Raw genomic sequence first — 17,346 nt, 5'->3', positions numbered from 1 at the left:
TGGGGGGCAGGGCTAGCATCACCTTTTTATCTGCATATGGCTAATTATGCATGCGCCTCCTTCTGCTATACTGACATGGAAGTCAAAGATCAACCTGCACATTTGGTGACAGGGACAATGTGTTATTTATGGTGTATAAGTTTCAAAAAAATAAAACTTTGAGAACCTGCATTATTTACTTATCTGTTCTACTACTAAGTCCCACAGAGTCTGCAATTCAAATGATCAGCATTCTATACCTGGGGGCGGGGGATAGTCCCATCTAATGTTGGGTGTTACTGCTTCAGGGGATTTCGTGCTGGCCTCACAAAGCATTATGGGGTGCTGAGGAAAAAAATGGTCTCCTAAACTGGCTGAATTATCAATAAATGCTTTGACAAACAAGGGTGAACATGAATGCAATAAATTTGCTGATCAACACTAGCGTTAGTGTCTTTGGCTTACTTCACGTCTCCAGGCACACCGACAAGACTTCATTCCTTTCCGTTTAGTCCTTAATTTGTGTCTTTCTCGGATCAGCCAATATGATAAGGTGACAATTCCATGCACATAAACACAGCTTTCATTTTTGCCTTTCTTCATTCAATTGCGGTGTCCCATTGAAAGAAGTTTGAAGAGCTGGTGAGCATTCGGCTGTTGAAAGAGCAGCAAGGGGTCAGATGGATTTTATACTTTTGAATAATAAAAGAAAGAAACAAACTGGAGTCTGTGACCATGGAGAAGAGTCTATACGAGTTGAAAGCAAATATAAAATTAGACAAATGTTAAGTGCCACACTGTTAATCTTCTGTTAACTTTATACCTTTATAACTGAAATCTTAGTGATTAGCAATAATGGATACAATGAGGCTATTAGAAATAAACTGGATACATTAGGATTAAAAGTCAAGACGGAGGTAAAAAGCTTAGGGGTAATTGTTGACTGTAATCTGAATTTTAAATCGCATATTAATCAGATCACTAGGACAGCATTTTTTCACTTAAGAAACATAAGTAAAGTTAGACCTCTTATATCTTTGAAAGATGCTGAGAAATTAGTTCACGCGTTTGTTTTCAGTCGACTAGATTACTGTAATGCACTCCTCTCAGGACTACCCAAAAAAGACAAATTATTTTCAACGAGTGCAGAATGCAGCTGCTAGAATCCTAACTAGGAAAAGAAAATCCGAACACATTTCTCCAGTTTTGATGTCACTACACTGGTTGCCTGTGTCATTCAGAATTGACTTTAAAATTCTGCTTATGGTTTATAAAGCCTTAAATAATCTGCTCCATCTTATATATCGGAATGTCTGACACCTTATATTCCAAATCGTAACCTCAGATCCTCAAATGAGTGTCTCCTTAGAATTCCAAGAACAAAACTTAAAAGAAGTGGTGAGGTGGCCTTCTGCTGCTATGCACCTAAAATCTGGAATAGCCTGCCAATAGGAATTCACCAGGCTGATACAGTAGAGCACTTTAAAACACTGCTGAAAACACATTACTTTAACATGGCCTTTCTATAACTTCAATTTAACTTAATCCTGATACTTTATATGTTCAATTTCCTCATAATAACTATTCATGGTGGCTCTAAAATCCGTACTGACCCCTACTCTCTTTTCTGTTTCTTTTTCCGGTTTCTTTGTGGTGGTGGCCTGCGCCACCTCCACCTACTCAAAGCTTCATGATGCTCCAACAATGATGGACGGATTAAAAGGCAGAAGTCTACGTGACCATCTTCATCAAGCCCTTCCGTGAAAATCCTAAATCCAAAGAGGACTGTTTCATTTATGTTAGGTAGAATGCCCAGAGGGGACTGGGCAGTCTCATGGTCTGGAATCCCTACAGATTTTATTTTTTCTCTGCAGCCGTCTGGAGTTTTTTTGTTTTTCCTGTCCCCCATGGCCATTGGACCTTACTCTTATTCGATGTTAATTAATGTTGATTTTATTTTTTTTTTATTATTGTGTCTTTTATTTTTCTATTCTTTAATATGTAAAGCACTTTGAGCTACTGTTTGTATGAAAATGTGCTATATAAATAAATGTTGTTGTTGTTGTTGTACCTGTGGACATTTGGCCTGCACCATTAGAATGAGTGTATTTAAAAAGTAACACGGCATAGTATCTAAAATCTGTTTAATTCAATTTAGATAGCATTTGGACGGAAAATTATATTAATTTTTTTGTTTCATTTTTATATTATAAGAGTTAAAGATTTGTGTTTGCGGTTACTACCTCAGAGCACCAGCAGATTGAATTTGAACCTCAACATGTTTATGGTGAGTATGCAGTTTCCATGTTTGTCCTGTTGCTGTTTTTTCCCTCCCTACTTTTTAAAGATGCACAGTTTTAGTGGACTGGCAAAACTAACCTGGCTTTGTCTGGCCATACACATGAATGTCGGTGTACTCTGGTTCCTGCCCTGTACAAATAGGTTGGTGTTCTTCCATATCCAAATGGGTTCCATTCACATTTATTTTGTACTGGATTATGGTGGTGAGCAGTAGGCAAATTCCCACATGCTGACTGCTACACGTAGCTTTATTGTGCTGATACAACAAGACTGTGCAGGCACTCTTGGGTGAATACCAAAATTAGGGTGACATCCCCTCTTTCAGGCAAAGTTCTCTTTGATTTAATTAAAATAATCATGATGATCAATAATGGGTTGTTCTTAGTCAGGCCCCTCCTTTTAGGGTTAATCACATCAGATTGGTCAATCAGGAGAGCAAATCTCCAGACGGCAGGAAAGGACAACTGAGGCACACAAGAAATCCTCAGGAACCTTGGTGGAGCTGGGATTCAGAAAGGTTTATTACAGTGTTCAGGGGTGCGGAAATCCAACGCCCGACACGGGTAAATTGACCGTCGGACAAGCGTGTTTTTCTGGTTTCAGTTGTCCGCGGACAAGTGCAATTTTCTGGAGAAAAAAGAATTATGTGCGGTGTGCAGGGTACATTTTTCCCACTACTTTCAAATTTTAAACATTTGGGTACGTACTTCGTGGAAACAGTCTACTTATGCATGTTCTTCACGTCTCAGATTGGTCTTCAATATTGTTTACAAAATGACATCTGATTTTTCAAAGGGGAAGCACTCTTACGGTCTTACATAAGTATTTTACCCTACTATTTACACGCTTAGTGATGCGATCATTTTTTTTTCATGCCGATATTACGATGTAATCTGATGATTTTTCATTATAATCGATAACATTTATATATTATTAATAAAGTTCATTGTTTTTACATAAAAATGCGGTCATTTTACTTACAATGCAAATGTTTTCACCACATAACAAAGCTTGTTAGGCAGTTAATCTTTCCTGAAATTTGCAATTTCGCGTAGGTTATGATATATTGAGGAGTTAAGAAATTTATTGCGTGACAACATCAATTTTGATGATCTGTCTATAGATCGTTTTTGATTAGAAAATTTTTCATATAAAACAAGTTGGTTTCGCACTGTCAGTTTATTAAAAATAAAGAAGAAAACATTCTAACGGTTTCCAAACGTTATGAAATATCTATAAAAATCTTCACTTAGACGCGATTATTTTTCCCTGACAACATCGGTAATACTGTATTTACTTCTTTGGTAAATCAGTCCAGGAACCATGCAGTTCAGATCAAGCAGAAATGAACAGCATTCAGCCCATGCTGTCTGAGATGGCAAAGATTCTTAGGGGAGATGTTGCAAGACAAAAGCTGAAGAACATGGCAGAAAATGAATCAGGACAGTGTTCTGTTATGTAACTGTAATATATGAAACAGAACTAGTGTAGCTATAATGAAGGCATTGTTTACTAGTGAGTTAAAATGATAAGGGAATCTTTTATATAATATTCTAGAGCAAGGTGGCAAAATACTACTCCCTGAAATATCTTTTTTCAGTTTTAAAATGGAAGGCAGTTTTGGTATCAATAAAAAGAGATCAGAAAAAATAAACTATTTTTCACTTTTGTTATTTGTTTATGGGCAAGTGAATCTAACTGGCGGACAAGTGGATTTTCTAAGTTTACTTGTCCGTGAACAAGTAGAAAAAAAATTTGATTTCCACACCCCAGGTGTTAAATATGACATTGGTTCTTAGTATCTTGAAAAGCATTTGCTACCACCAGATGAAATTAATGGACATGAATGTTCTGAAAACCAAGCTAAGATTGTGGTTTAAACATTTTTTTTTTACAGTAAATTCTTCAGACATTCATTAAGACCCACATCATGTGACTGTTGTCCTCCATTGCCAAGCACTCTTTTCCCAGACATTTTTATGTGTAAACCCTCTGCTTACCTCATAATGCCTCCATTTTACATGACTGTCCATGAGTCTTTAAACTGTGAAGTCAAAGCTGAGGTTATGGCTGTGGACACAAGCAGGGGCTGTAGAATATTATGCTAATTAATAGTACACCATGGCACTGGTTTATTTTTAGTTCTTTTTGATTTAGAGTGAAAAATTCAGAAATTATTGTTTTTATTATCATACCAGAATGGTCCAAGTTAACAATGATCACCACCAGTACTGTTAGCCAACAGGGTGCTGGTGGAAAATGGGCTACTGTAGGCCGAAGAAGGAGAAGAAAAGGGGGAGACGCATCTGGAGGAAAGAGTTCAGGTGGAAGGTAAAGAGAGTGGAACGGAGGATAGGAACTTTGAATGTTGGCAGTATGACTGGCAAAGAGGGAGCGTTAGGAAGGTTGATATATGGTACGTGCAAGAGACTAAATGGAAGGGGAGTAATGCCAGGTGTATCAGTGGTGGGTTCAAAATGTTCTATCATGGTATGAAGGGGAGGAGAAATGGGGCAAGGGCTATTCTGAAGGAACAGTATGTCAAGTATGTTTTGGAGGTGAAAAGAGTGTCAGACAGTGACAATTATGAGGATGGAAATTGACTCTGAGATGATGAATGTTGTTGGTGCATATGCCCCGCAAGTTCGATGTGTCATGGATGAGAAAGAAGATTTCTGAAGTGAGCTGGATGAAGTCAAGAACAATGTACCCAAGGGAGAGGCAGTGGTTATTGAAGCGGATTTCAGCGAACATGTTAGTGAAAGGGACAGAGGAGATGAGGAGGTGATGGGTAGGTATGGTGTGAAGGAGAAGAAGGGAGCAGGTCAGATGATAGTGGATTTTGCAAAGAGAATGGACATGGCTGTGGTGAAACAATACTTTTAAGAAGAGGGAGGAACACAGGGTGACATACAAGAGTGGAGGAAGATGCACACAGGTAGATTATATATTATTGAAGAGGGTCAATCTGAAGGAGATTGAAGACTACAAACTGGTTGCAAGGAAAAGTAGTTAGGCAGCATAGGATGATGTTGGAGATGAAGAAGAGGGATGGCAGTCAAGGATCAAATGGTGGAAGTTGAAAAAGGAAGACTGCAAGGTTGAGTTCAGGGAGGAGGTAAGACAGGCATTGGGTGGCAGTGAGGAGTTACCAGACAGTTGGGCAACTGCAGCCGAAGTAGTAAGGGTAATTGGCGTGACATCTGGACAGAGGAAGAAGAAAAAGGGAACCTGGTGGTGGAAGGGGAAGTACAGGAGGGTATACAGAGGAAGAGGATGGCAAAGAAGAAGTGGGATAGTCAGAGAGATAAAGAAAGCAGTCAAGAGCACAAGGAGATAAGGTGCAAGGTGAAGAGAGAGGTGGCAAAGGCTAAAGAAAAGGCATATGATGAGTTGTATGAGAGGTTTGACACTAACGAGGGAGAAAAGGACCTGTACCGATTGGCTACAAAGAGGGACCGAGCTGGGAAAGATGTGCAGCAGGTTAGGGTGAAAAAGAATAACGATGGAAATATATTCACACGCGAAAAGGGTTTGCTGATGACACTTTAATTTGTAGCAAGAGTAGGGAGAAGGTCGAGGAGACCCGGGAGTGAATAAAGGTCAGTAGGAACAAGACAGAATACATGTGTGTAAATGAGAGGGAGGTCTATAGAATGGTGATGATGCAGGAAGTAGAGTTGGTGAAGGTGGATGACTTTAAATACTTGGGATCCACAGTACAGAGTAATGGGGATTGTGGAAGAGAGGTGAAGAAGAGTGCAGGCAGAGTGGAGTGGTTGGAGAAGAGTGTCAGGAGTGATGTGTGACAGACAGGTAGTAAAAGGGAAGGTCTACAGGACAGTATTGAGACCAGCTATGTTATATGGGTTGGAGACGGTGGCAATGACTTAAAAATAGGAGACTGCGCTGGAGGTGGCAGAGTGGTGAAGAGATCAGTTACATGCAGGCTGCCATCAGATCATCAAAGGGCTTATCCGATTACTCACAGGATACATCAGGCCCCATCACGGTGGCAGCAAACCCCGATGTAGTAGTGGGTGAGTAACCATTCAATTAACATATTGGCTTAAAGAAGTACGAACACCTACTGTAATAATTTTAAATGTCCTCTTCTTCTGGACAGGACTCCTTTGATACAATGTCTCTTCAGAGAATCCTTGGGTACCACTGGTATGAGTTTGTGTTGCTCACGGAGTCCTGAATTAGTCACATTACCTGCATTGTGAGAGAGCATCAGTTACAGCATTACGGCCATGTGGTGCGATTTCCCATGGGTGAATCGGCTTGTAGGATTCTCATTTTTGAGGACCTGAGAGGCTGGACCAAGCCAAGGGGATGCCAAGTAACACCTGGCTGTGGTAGATAGAGGTTTGTGGATGGGACTGGACCACGTGTCTGCATTTTTAGCCAATCAGGATCCCAAACTGTTTTGTCGTGTAGTGGGTGCGGCAACAAACTGTACCGGAACATGCTCCCTAAACTAATCTAACCTGACCTCCTCTTCTTTGATTTGTAAAACTCATTGATACTTGCTGTTTAAATCCATGATGTAAAATTCAAGTTCCTCCTGGATTCTGCCATCACTATTTTTTTGCTGCGATTGCCAACCCCACTTGCCTGTGCTATGCACCAGCAACTTCACGTCTCTGCCACACTCGTATGTGTATTTCACTTTCACCAAACAACAAAACTTTTAATTCTTGCAGATATGCCTCTTTATTGGGAAGAAACACTACTTTTCTTAAGTCTCCAACTTAAAGTTTAAAGCCGAACAATATATTTGATCTCTTTTCGCTGTTCGGTTATTTCATAGAGTAATAATTTCCGTTTGTTTGCGCTAATGCAATCTTTACTACTCTTTTTTTGAGTCTTTTGAATTTTAGTACTTTCATTATCTCTAATCTGCTCTGCATGTGTAATGTGCCAACGTTTTTGAATTCTTTAAGACATTCTATTTTGTCTTTTACTTCTGGCCCCAGGAGTGATTAAATCTCGGCACAAAGTCTTGTTTCACGCAAGGTGAAAGTGTCTCTCTGAGAAAGTCACGTCTCATCCCCAAGATTATTTTATTATAAAAGAGACTTTGTGTTGGTTAGTTCACTTTTTACTTTTTTCTTCCTGTTTCACAATTTCTGTAAAGTGACTTATGATGGTGTCAGCCAATGATGCGGCGGTCTAAAATAAACATTGCTTCCTTGTCACACCATAAAATTGTCCTTCATACGTCACACTCTCACACCTATCTCTACCAGTTCTCCGATATAAATCTCTCTGAAGTCTCTGAAATAAATGCTGTTGTCCTTTGCTGTATTATTTCTTCTTTTGGTGTTCTTTGGTAGCATTCTAATTTCTCTACACTAATTTGTTTTCTTTTTAAAATTATTCCAGAAAGTATCTTAAATTTGGAAGTCAAAAATTACATTTCTGAACTGAAATGTTGCACAAGCTGTCTGAGGATACTCTTCAGTTGACAACTAATGACCAGATGTGTAGAACTAGCAGTACGTGGTCTGCTCTTTATCTTCACATGAACACTGGACTGTGTCAGATTTCTCTTATTTTCTTACTCACGGTACACTTGTGTGCTCTTGTATGTTCCACTGTGGTGATGCCACTGTTAATTCATTAATGGCTCTGAAGCTTACTCCTTTACAATAAGCACTTGTCAGAAGTTTTCGGTGGGTCAAAAGATTGCTCTCTGTTGAAAAGCACTTGCTACATTCAGAACAACGATAAGGTTTTTCTCTTGTATGAACGCTTTTGAGAACCTTAAGAGATGATTTTTGTGAAAAATTCTTCCAACATTCGGAACAGCAATAAGGTTATTCTACTGTGTGAAGTCTTTGATGGCTCTTAAGATTCTTCTTAAGCGAAAACTGTTTGTCACACTCAGAACAGCAATAAGGTTTCTCTCCTGTGTGAATTCTTTGGTGTCTCTGAAGAGTGCTCTTCTGCAAAAACTGTTTACCACATGCAGTACAGCAATAAGGCTTTTCTCCCGTGTGAATAATTCGGTGCATATGAAGACTGGTCTCTTTTGAAAACTGCTTGTCACACTCAGAACAGCAATAAGATTTCTCTCCTGTGTGAATTGCTTGGTGTCTTTGAAGATGGCTCTTCTGTGAAAACCGCTTGTCACATTTAGAACAGCAATAAGGCTTCTCTCCTGTGTGAGTAATTTGGTGCATACGAAGACTGGTCTGTTTTGAAAAATGCTTGCCACATTCAGAACAGCAATAAGGTTTGTCTCCTGTGTGAATTCTTTGGTGGATCTGAAGACTGCTCTTTCTCAAAAACTTCTTGCCACATGCAGAACAGCAATGACGATTCTCTCCTGTGTGAAGTGCTTGGTGTCTCAGAAGACTGCACTTTTCTGAAAAGTGACTGCCACATTCAGAACAGCAATAAGGTTTCTCTCCTGTATGAACTCTTTGGTGTCTATGAAGATTACTCTTTTGTACAAACTGCTTGCCACATGCAGAACAGCAATAAAGCTTTTTTCCAGTGTGAATTGTTTGGTGTCTCTGAAGATGGCACTTCTGTGAAAACCGCCTGTCACATTCAGAACAACAGTAAGGTTTCTCCCCTGTGTGAATTCTCTGGTGAATCTTAAGACTGCTCTTCTGCAAAAACTGCTTCCCACATTCAGAACAGCAGTAAGGTTTCTCTCCCATGTGAATACTTTGGTGGACATAAAGATCCTTCTTAAGCGAAAACGGTTTGCCAAATTCAGAACAGCAATAAGGATTTCCTCCTGTGTGCGTTCTTAGGTGGATACGAAGACTGATCTTTTTTGAAAACTGCTTACCACAATCAGAACAGCAATAAGGCTTTTCTCCCGTGTGAACTCTTTGGTGGATCTGAAGATTCCATTTTTGTGAAAATTTCTTGCCACATGCAGGACAGCAATAAGGCTTTATTCCTGTGTGAATTCTTTGGTGGACCTGAAGATATCCCCTGGACTTGAACTGTTTGCCACATTCAGAGCAGCACTGATGTTTGTTTCCTGTATAAAGTTTAAAAGAAAAAAATAGAGTTTTTTTCTTTAATTCCCAACATTAAATGCCAGATGAAATTCTGAACAATTTTTCATAACCATAAGTAACTGTAAAACATAGGCTTCAGAAGGAAAGCCATTCAACTTCACAATTTTCCTTTCTCTATTGCAATGACTCGGTACATGAGCACAGTCACTGGACAGAAGAAGATGAAATTAATAAAGCGATAATTTGTGTGAGAGGCCCAGCTGACAAGACTCTTGGTTACATTTTGTTAACTACATCACAGAACTGTATTATCATTTTGTCATTATGCTAGTGAAAAATTATTTAAAATTATATCTTGTTCTTATTTTGTTTGCTTAACAGAGAAGAAAACTGATAATCTTCTGTTTCATGTATAAAACAGAGCACCATGCCAAACATGTGGAATGCACCTTTAATGATCAGAACCTGATCTGACATTTCCCCACACAAAACCCATTTGACTTCAAAACACGTCAAAATGACTTATTTCAATCAGCAACACAAAACCAAGGAACAAACAAAGTGTTAATGAGCACTGAGAGAAACATCTGGAGATGAGAGACATTGGATTAGTACGGTTATTTGTGTCTGCTCTGGATGGGGAGTGGCAGTGGAAATAAGGCTTGGTCAGATTTGTGACACACTGATGAGATTCACACGTTCCATTACAAGGGTTAATGGGTGTGTAGTGCCACAATTTATTTATGCTAATCACATTGATTAGGTACAATACAGGAGAAGCTCATCTGGAGATGAACTCTTTCAAAAAATTTGGGTCATCCACTTGACCCAATCTCAGCACCAAGCAGTGATCACTTGACATCTCAGCAGTGCTGGGTTGGTATGACCAAAATTCTATATCACGGTATTTTTCAAAATTATACCAGTTTCACGGTATTCTACAGTACAGTAATCCCTTGCTATATCGCGCTTCGACTTTCGCGGATTCACTCTATCGCGGATTTTAAATGTAAGCACATCTAAATATATATCACGGATTTTTTGCTGGTTCGCCGCTTTCTGCAGACAATGGGTCTTTTAATTTATGGTACATGCTTCCTCAGTTTGTTTGCCCTGTTGATTTCATACAAGGGAAGCTATTGGCGGATGGCTTAGAAGCTACCCAATCAGAGCATGTATTACATATTAACTAAAACTCCTCAATGCTATAAGATATGCTTCCCGCGCGATGCTTGAGATGGTTTGCTTCTCTCTATCTTTCTCACTCTCTCTGCCTGATGGAGGGGATGTGAGCAGAGGGGCTGTTTGCACAGAGGACACGGACAATCCTCTACAAAATGCTGCTTTATCGAGCTGCTTCTGTATACTTAAAAGCACGTATTGATTTTTTGATTGTTTGCTTTTCTTAGCGAGCGCTCTCTCTGACATTCTTTGCTCCTGACGCGCTCCTTTGAAGATAAGATATGTTTGCATTCTTTTAATTGTGAGAAAGAACTGCCATCTCTGTCTTGTAATGAAGCACAGTTTAAACGTTTGACTAAAGGGTGTTATTTCATGTCTAGAGGGCTCTAATAATGTTAACAGTGTGGGAGAGTTTATAAGGGCTTAAAATATATAAAAATAACCATACAAACATATGGTTTCTACTTTGCGGATTTTCACCTATCGCGGGGGGGTCTGGAACGCAACCCCCGCGATCGAGGAGGGATTACTGTAATGTTTTCCCATGCATGAGTGGATGTTTACTGCAGTAATTGCAGTGGAAAATGTGGTTGACTGCCTAGTAACAACCTATTCCACTGTCGTGCGAATTGTACATTGAAATAACAAAAAATATTTAAATGTGAAGACAAGAATTAATACAGGCTTGCATGACCCCATAAAGTGACAGTTTTCAAGGGGGTGGCACTAATGAAGAGAAGGAATCCCATTGTATGACAGTTGCTGTCAAAATATAGAACCTTTTTATTGAACAAATTTTGTAAGCAACTTAAGATAAAATCGACAACATATTGTCAACCATCCAAAGAAGCATTTAGACTTAGTAAAATATCCAGAGGTGTTTGTCAAAAGTTGTATTGCACTGAACATGTCTTAGAAAAGGAATAAATAGTAAATATTTTTTGTAAACCAACTACACTTTCTGTTAATGTTAACAATCTCTGTCCACTGACACGTTAAAGTGACTTTTTAAGCAACTTTACCATCATTAAACTGCACAGTATTTAAACTACTAAATAATAACAATAAAAATAAACAATAGTGCAACTTCCAGTAATAATACTATTACTTCAAGGTTTCAAGTCCAGGTGCATTACACAGTATTCACCAAATAAAAATAAAATAAAACAAAACAAGTGCAACTTGGCGATGACATTTTTACCAACTGATCCATCATATTGCAAATTGCATTAATATGGACCTTGCTTCAAGCTAAGCTATATACATAAATAAAACTGCAACTTGCATTTATAATGCATTTTGTGGTATAGCTGGTCTGCACCTTCTAAAAAAAAAATGGCCAGTTTAAATCCAGTTAGTCGTGTCTGTCTCCATGGGTGCAATTGCATGATTGCAGGGAGCTGAAGAGGTAATTGGGGCGAGTCATTCCTGCATGTGCGGGCGCGATCGTTCTCAGTAGCTTCATCGGCTTCCTAAGGCATGTGATTAAGGCGCTGTGTCCACGGAGACGTATATTTATAGGCCGGCAGGATAAGGGGAAGGAAAAAAGAAAAGACAGAACAGAAGGAGGTTAAAGAAGGGAAAAGGCAGTCATGGGAGATGAACCAGACACCAGGAAGGAGAAGTCAGCACGAGCTGGGGCTCCGTGAGGGAGCGCGGGCTGAGGGGCTCTAGGGGCTGCTTTGCCCCACTGACTAAGCGTGTAGAGTGGGCCAAGCAAGATGTAAGGCAATAATAATAATTCATTTTATTTATAAAGGCACTTTAAATTAGTAGTAAATCTCAAAGTGCTACATAAAATTATTTAAGAAAGACAAAAAAGATAAACACAGAAATATAACAATAATAAATAGTGGCATTCTTGTTAATATGCTTTCCTAAATAAAATTCTTTACGTGGTTTTTAAAACAGCCCACAATCTGCTGTGTTCTCAAGTTCTCCGTTAGGGCATCCCAGAACCATGGATCAGCGACTGCAAAGGCCTCCCAATGCATCCGAGGAGCGACTGAGTGAGCGCGAAGGAAGACGGGAGGTGTGCCGACCTCGGACGGTCTAACTGCACAGTGTGGTGGCAGCCAAGATGGGGGTCAGCAGAAAGGAGTTTGTGCTGCAGAGGCTCCACCGGCAACACCAGTGATGGGTGAGCAGGGGAGACAGAAGGTGGTGGGCTGCGATCGGGTGAGGAGAGAGACTGCATTTTAACGGATTTATTTATTATGAATTTTATCTCCACGTTTCACTGGTTTTATGGATTTGCTATTTATTTGGGTACTGTATTTTTTTTATTTTTATTTTTTTTATTAACACTGCACAATGGACACTTTTGGTTTTACTTTTGACTGTTTTTAATAAAAGCACCCGAGAACTTTCCACCATCCCCTGGCTTTATTGAGATTTGTCAGCTGATCTCGGTCATAACTATCGACGGTGTTGGTTCAAAAGAAGAGGGAGTCTGTAGGGGACCGGCATCGTCACACTATTACACAGTAACCAGGTACATTACACAGTATTCAAGTATTGGGGGGGGGGAAAAACACAAGCGCTACTTGGCTTGCAGTATTATCCCGTACTAGAGAAACAGCAGTCACACACTTTAAAATAATAATGGTTCACATTCAACCTTTTAAAGCCACAGACAACAGACGCGACTCCTTTTTCCAGCAAAAGTTTTCCTGTGTCATCATGTTCAACTTTATCATCTGCTACAGCTTCAGTTTCGGAATGTTCTCTGTCCATTTTCACTGTGCAATACCTCCACTACTGCATGTACTCCATTGCATGCGTGTTTAGCGTTGTAGCAGTGAAAAAGGTCCCCCCCTTAAACAGTTTCCCGCTGCACCACATTCCAAACATCGTTTAGGCTATTTAAACCGGTGTTGTGGTATAAGAAAAATCCATATCATATAAATAAAAAATGTTTTTCAGTATGAACTGGTATACCACCCAGCACTACATCTCAGCACCTCTCGTTATTCAAATGTCCAGAACATTTGGCCTCAGAGTAGATGACATTTGGATACAGAATAGACAGCACAACCACATTCAATCACTGACCCTTAGCCTAAGGTATGCTGGTACCAGGTATGCTCATGACAAATCTTGTGATCAAATATAGTGCTTCTTAAGATAATCCTTAACCAGAACAGAAGTCAAATAATTCACCACTTCAGTAGAAACCATACAGATCACTCCTCCTATTCTTACCATGTACCTCGATTATTCCCCAGAAAACTGTTGAAGTCTCCTAGTAGGTCTACACAGCAAGTAGGTGGTAACCCTTTTTCACCACTGAATCCAAAGTCTCTTAAAAATTCATAAGCTCTAAACAGTTGCTTGCTTCATGCACACTCACACAAACAATGATATCTTCTCATTAAGATAACTTTCTAATCCGCTGGAAAAAAACTCAAACTGTAAGGCATTCAGCCGACGTCTACATCAGTACCCACACCCCTATTTACAGTTGGGCCCCACTACTCCTTGCCGGGATTTTCAATCTCGACTATACACTATGTGCACAATTATTAGGCAAGTTAGTATTTTGACCATATCATCATTTTAATGCGTATATTCCAACTCCAAGCTGTATTAACTTGAATGCTTATTGGATTTAAGCACGTCAGGTGATGTGTATTTGTGTAATGAGGGAGGGTGTGGCCTAAGGAGATCAACACCCTATATCAAGGTGTGCAGAATTATTAGGCAGCTAGTTTTCCTCGGGCAAAATGGGCCAAAAAAGAGATTTAACTGACTCTGAAAAGTCAAAAATTGTAAAAAGTCTTTCAGAGGGATGCAGCACTTTTGGAATTGCTAAGATATTGGTGTGTGATCACAGAACCATCAAACATTTTGTTGCAAATAGTCAACAGGGTCGCAAGAAACGTGTTGAGAACAAAAGATGCAAATTAGCTGCCAAAGATTTGAGAAGAATCACACGTGAAGCTACCAGGAACCCATTATCCTCCAGTACTTTCATATTCCAGAGCTGCAATCTACCTGGAGTGCCCAGAAGTACAAGGTGTTCAGTGCTCAAAGACATGGCCAAGGTAAGGAGGGCTGAAACCCAACCACCACTGAACAAGAAACATAAGTTGAAAGCGTCAAAACTGGGCCAAGAAATATCTGAAGACAGATTTTTTCAAAGGTTTTATGGACCGATGAGATGAGAGTGACTCTTGATGGACCAGATGGATGGACCTGTGGATCAGTAATGGGCACAGAGCTCCACTCCAACGTGGAGGTGGGGTACTGGTATGAGCTGGTATTTTTAAAGATGAGCTAGTTGGACCTTTTTGCATTGAAGATGAACTCAAAATCAACTCCCAAACCTACTGCCAGTTTTTCGAAGACACTTTCTTCAAACAGTGATACAGGAAGAAGACCATGATTTTTATGCAGGCCAATGCTCCAAAAAGCTGATCGTCAACAGATCAAGAAACTGACAGACTCCATGAATGGAAAGGCTTATGACTGTTATTGGAAAGAAGGGTGGCTATATTGGTCATTGATTGATTGATTGATTTTTTTTGAAATGTCAGAGATGTTTATTTGTAAATTTTGAGGTGTTTGTTTATTATTCTCACTATAACAGATGAAAATAAACAAGTGAGATGGGAAAATTTTCATTTTTCCTTTAGTTGCATAATAAATCTGCACACTAATAGTTGCCTAATAATTGTGCACACATATGTATTCCCCTGATGATGTTCACACTCACATTTCCGTTGTGAAACATTCAGGTTTCAGGTTTATTAACATTTTGGATTGACTGATAGCACTGTGTTTGTTCCATATTAAAATTAATCCTCAAAAATACAACTTGCCTAATAATTCTGCACTCCCTGTAAGCTCTAGTTCATACCCCATTTTACAGGAGCAACATTCCATGGGTCAGAGGCCAGTTTTCACCACCAAGGTCTAGTACACATGGATCTATTACACTCTTACCCAAATGTAACTTCACTCAACCTTCATCCATACTCGATGATCTCACAGAGTGGCTCAATCCGTTTTTGTCAGATTATGGTTGACAGTCTACGTGATCCACCTGGCCACCATGCACTTGTCAGTGATCACTATTCCCCAATCTGGATAGAGGCCTGAGACACAACATTCCTGTTCTTAGCAAGTGTCTCTGCAATTGAGCTGAGAGAGCCATTCATGGATTGTTTTATGTCAACACCTCATCTTAGACTAGTGTTCTATGAGTAACAAGATCAGCAGTGGGGCTGTAGGATTAATCCATTTGTCTATGGCATAACTTGTATTTGTAAATGTCAAGAGCTATGATTTTTAACTACCCTATACATTATAAAATATTCAGCACTGCATGCCCATCCGTAAAGCTTTTCTTTTTCCTCCTCTTCCATATCTGCTTGTTGAAGAGCAAATGCATTGAATTGTTACATTCTGTTTATTAACAACGAGCACAAGCTGCCTTATGGGTAATCACAACAAGGAATGAGCAAAAACGTTAAAGCATAAAACTGAAAATTCTGACACCTGAATAATGCATTTGTGTAGACTTTCCAGACTTAAAAATATTATTTAAAAAAATAAATATTTTATTAGTGCACAATAACAATACTCATTGTGATGCCTGTCATCCCCACATGCAAAGCACAAACCCAAAGAATTCATAAAGAACTGCGACCCCTTCACTTCCTGCACACTTTACTGTGCTGTAGATTTAATTTTAAATGATTAAATTTGCATGTTTCCCCCATCAATCTATACTCAGTACCCCATATCAATGTGCAAACATTATCAGAAAGGTTTGCAAATTTATCACAAAAAACTGAAATCTCTATTCCCCTCACACAATAGCATTGCCCTTCACCTTTACAGGCATACTTAATAAATGTTTTAGTTAATAGCTCTCATAATGTTTGACAAAAAATGGTAAGAGGGTTTTGTAAGCTGTAGAAGACCACCAGATCACTTACAGAAGTAAAATGTCTTGTTCTATGTTTACGTCCTAGGGCTTGAATTTTGGAGAGGAGTTGCGGTTATCCCTCCATCACTTAAACGTCCTGCATTGTTTAACTTATTAATGTGGGGACATCCTCCTGCACCTTCATTATTGGCACTTTTCTGCCTTCATAGAATTAGCTAAGTGAATGCGGAGATTATTCACTTTTGTAATGCAGCACATACAAAGCCACAATTAACATACAGGAGTTTCTCATTCATCTTCTGGGTGTTATGAGTATGGCTGAAGTTGACTGTCCAACCATCCATTTTCTGAGCAGCAAATCCAGTTCAGGATTGCTGCACTGGCAGCAAGACCTCACATACATAATCAATACATCATTCCAAAATAAAATGTATTTCTTTAGTCTATCACAATTTCCACATTGGCTGAACATTTGTTAATATTGCGAAGCATAGGGGTTTGTCTCATCCGGAATGGTAGATGGACGTCTGAAGTGGAACTCTGTTAGCATCAGTGTTATTTTCTCTCTTCTGCTTTATTATCCCGAAGTATCCTGTATCTATCCAACCCGCGGTGGTTCTATTGTATATGCAAGCATATATAAACATGAGCAGCAAGACCATCAAGTCCAAGTTACAGAGACTGGCCCAGAATAGACAGGTGAAAGCACAGATTTCCCACGACCCACGGCCACTGTATCGTCTCCAGCCGAGAGCGAAAGTGGGAGTGAATGTGCAAGTGATTCAGGTCAGGATAGCTCGTCGATTCTAGAAGATTAATTGAAACTGAAAATGGCCTTGCCTTCCATGTTCTCATCTGCTCCTCGCGAGCCAGGAACATCGACTTTAATGGGCTTTTCACTTCACCCGCACAGCACGAAGGCTAAAAACGATCTGTCCAAACTGAAGGTAATGATCTCTGCAGGTCTGAAGGAATAAAATTAGAATTGAAGGTCTCCCT

The 17,346-nt window shown here is 39.5% G+C and overlaps 2 protein-coding genes across 4 annotated transcripts in view; both read right to left on the bottom strand.

The window, feature by feature from the left end:
* The window catches only part of LOC120533395 (gastrula zinc finger protein XlCGF26.1-like), a 69,083-nt gene that overhangs the window by 41,656 nt on the left and 10,081 nt on the right, over positions 1-17,346 (bottom strand). Inside the window, exon 1 of one of the 3 annotated variants that reach the window (XM_039760255.1) lies at positions 6,372-6,638. The exons of 1 other annotated variant lie outside the window; for it this stretch is intronic. The gene's annotated coding sequence lies outside the window, so the exon portion shown is untranslated. Of the gene's footprint in view, positions 1-444; positions 808-6,371; positions 6,639-17,346 lie in introns of those variants that run through there. One more of the 3 variants, XM_039760256.1, reaches the window with a different exon arrangement.
* Positions 7,186-17,346, bottom strand: part of LOC120534711 (zinc finger protein 420-like) — a 57,035-nt gene continuing 46,874 nt past the window's right edge. Inside the window, 1 exon segment of the mRNA XM_039762297.1 lies at positions 7,186-9,289. Within this exon segment, the coding sequence (XP_039618231.1) occupies positions 7,851-9,289 (1,439 nt within the window). The 3' untranslated portion in view covers positions 7,186-7,850.

The sequence above is a fragment of the Polypterus senegalus genome, chromosome 8, assembly GCF_016835505.1.
Source record: "Polypterus senegalus isolate Bchr_013 chromosome 8, ASM1683550v1, whole genome shotgun sequence".
Lineage (NCBI taxonomy): Eukaryota > Metazoa > Chordata > Cladistia > Polypteriformes > Polypteridae > Polypterus > Polypterus senegalus.
Note: the sequence above shows the minus strand (reverse complement) of the source record. Positions and strands in the feature narration are given on the sequence as shown.